We start from the raw sequence: 1329 nt of genomic DNA on the forward strand, positions 1-1329 counted from the left end.
AAAGAGAAGGAAGGAGGAGAGAGAGAGAGCCACATTCAGTGATCAATGGGACTTGCACCTAACGCAGACCCTCTAGGCAAGATTACCTGTCAGTTTGTCAACAATTTTGATCCTTATTTAGTAATGTTCAAATACTTGAAATGTCATGTTTTTTCTTCATCTCACAAATTCTAGATCTTGACGGGAGGTCGGTTTGTGATTACAAACTGAACTTGAAATTTTTGCAAAGAGCAAAAACCGAAAAATAAACAGCAAACCCAAAAGCTATTTGATTCGAGGACTTTGAAGAGACCTGAAGGAAATATTTTAAATGCACTAATTATTAAAATTTGTTCTCCATCATTGATCTCAAGAGAATTCTTGATTTTATATAGACATGATGTAAATAGTATTATTTTAGAATTGTTAACTACTGTTTTTTTTATCTGAAAATTTTACCAATATTTTTTGACTCTTCAACCATTTTTTTACAAAGTAAAACCAAGCAGTGGTGTGAACTAACAGGAAAACAGCTTGTGCGCGCTCATATGACCTTAAGGCAGTAGCGAGCACCATAAAACTGTTACCAAATAAACAAATAAACAAACAGCATCTGGTCATTGCGTTTCTGCAGAACTTTCATGAATCAGTTCACACCTCTCTGACTTTTACTACTGTTTAAAAAACAAAGTGGAATAAATGTAAGTTGTTAGCTAATGACTTCACTTTGAGTTTGTTCTGAAAATTTGAAAACAATTTGCCTTTCCAGGTCGTGCGAGGAATCAAATTTGGAGAATACCGTTGTGACAAGGTAGGTAACTGTGTTGTGTCTGTCTGTCTGTCTACGTACCATAACACCACGGTGCTATCGTCTTTGTAAAACTTTGTGTGTTCTTGTTTTTTTCATATAATTCTTGTAAGTGTTATGAGTTTGGAGAGACTTGAAGAAAATATTTTATATGCAATTTGAACAATTAGTTCTCCAACAAAATTCTTGATTTTGTATAGACCACCTGTCTTTGCTTCATAATGGAGATGGCTCTAAAAAGAAAAATGTTTCAACCATTCTGACTTGCCAGTAATAACCAAAGTGAAAACTACGATTTTAAGCAGTTGCTAACATCTTAAAATTCTTACCAAGTTATGAATATAATTGTTTCTTTTATATAGCAAAAATGAACGCTCTACAGCATGCCTCTTCCATCCTTCCACGTTCCCAAACATCCACCTAACTGTTTGAATCCCCCCTCCCCACCCAACATGACGAGGACCTGGCCATGATCTCGGCCCAGCAGTACTTCATCGAGTACGGCTTCCATCCATCCTTCCATCCATCCATCCATCTATCTA

General features: G+C 36.0%; 1 protein-coding gene across 1 annotated transcript in view; it reads left to right on the forward strand.

The window, feature by feature from the left end:
- Positions 1–1329, forward strand: part of LOC101849950 (myosin-VIIa) — a gene marked incomplete at its 5' end in the record, with an annotated part of 68986 nt that overhangs the window by 34173 nt on the left and 33484 nt on the right. Inside the window, 1 exon segment of the mRNA XM_035971667.1 lies at positions 749–790. Within this exon segment, the coding sequence (XP_035827560.1) occupies positions 749–790 (42 nt within the window).

This window comes from Aplysia californica, unplaced genomic scaffold (assembly GCF_000002075.1).
Source record: "Aplysia californica isolate F4 #8 unplaced genomic scaffold, AplCal3.0 scaffold00479, whole genome shotgun sequence".
NCBI classification, from domain to species: Eukaryota; Metazoa; Mollusca; class Gastropoda; order Aplysiida; family Aplysiidae; genus Aplysia; species Aplysia californica.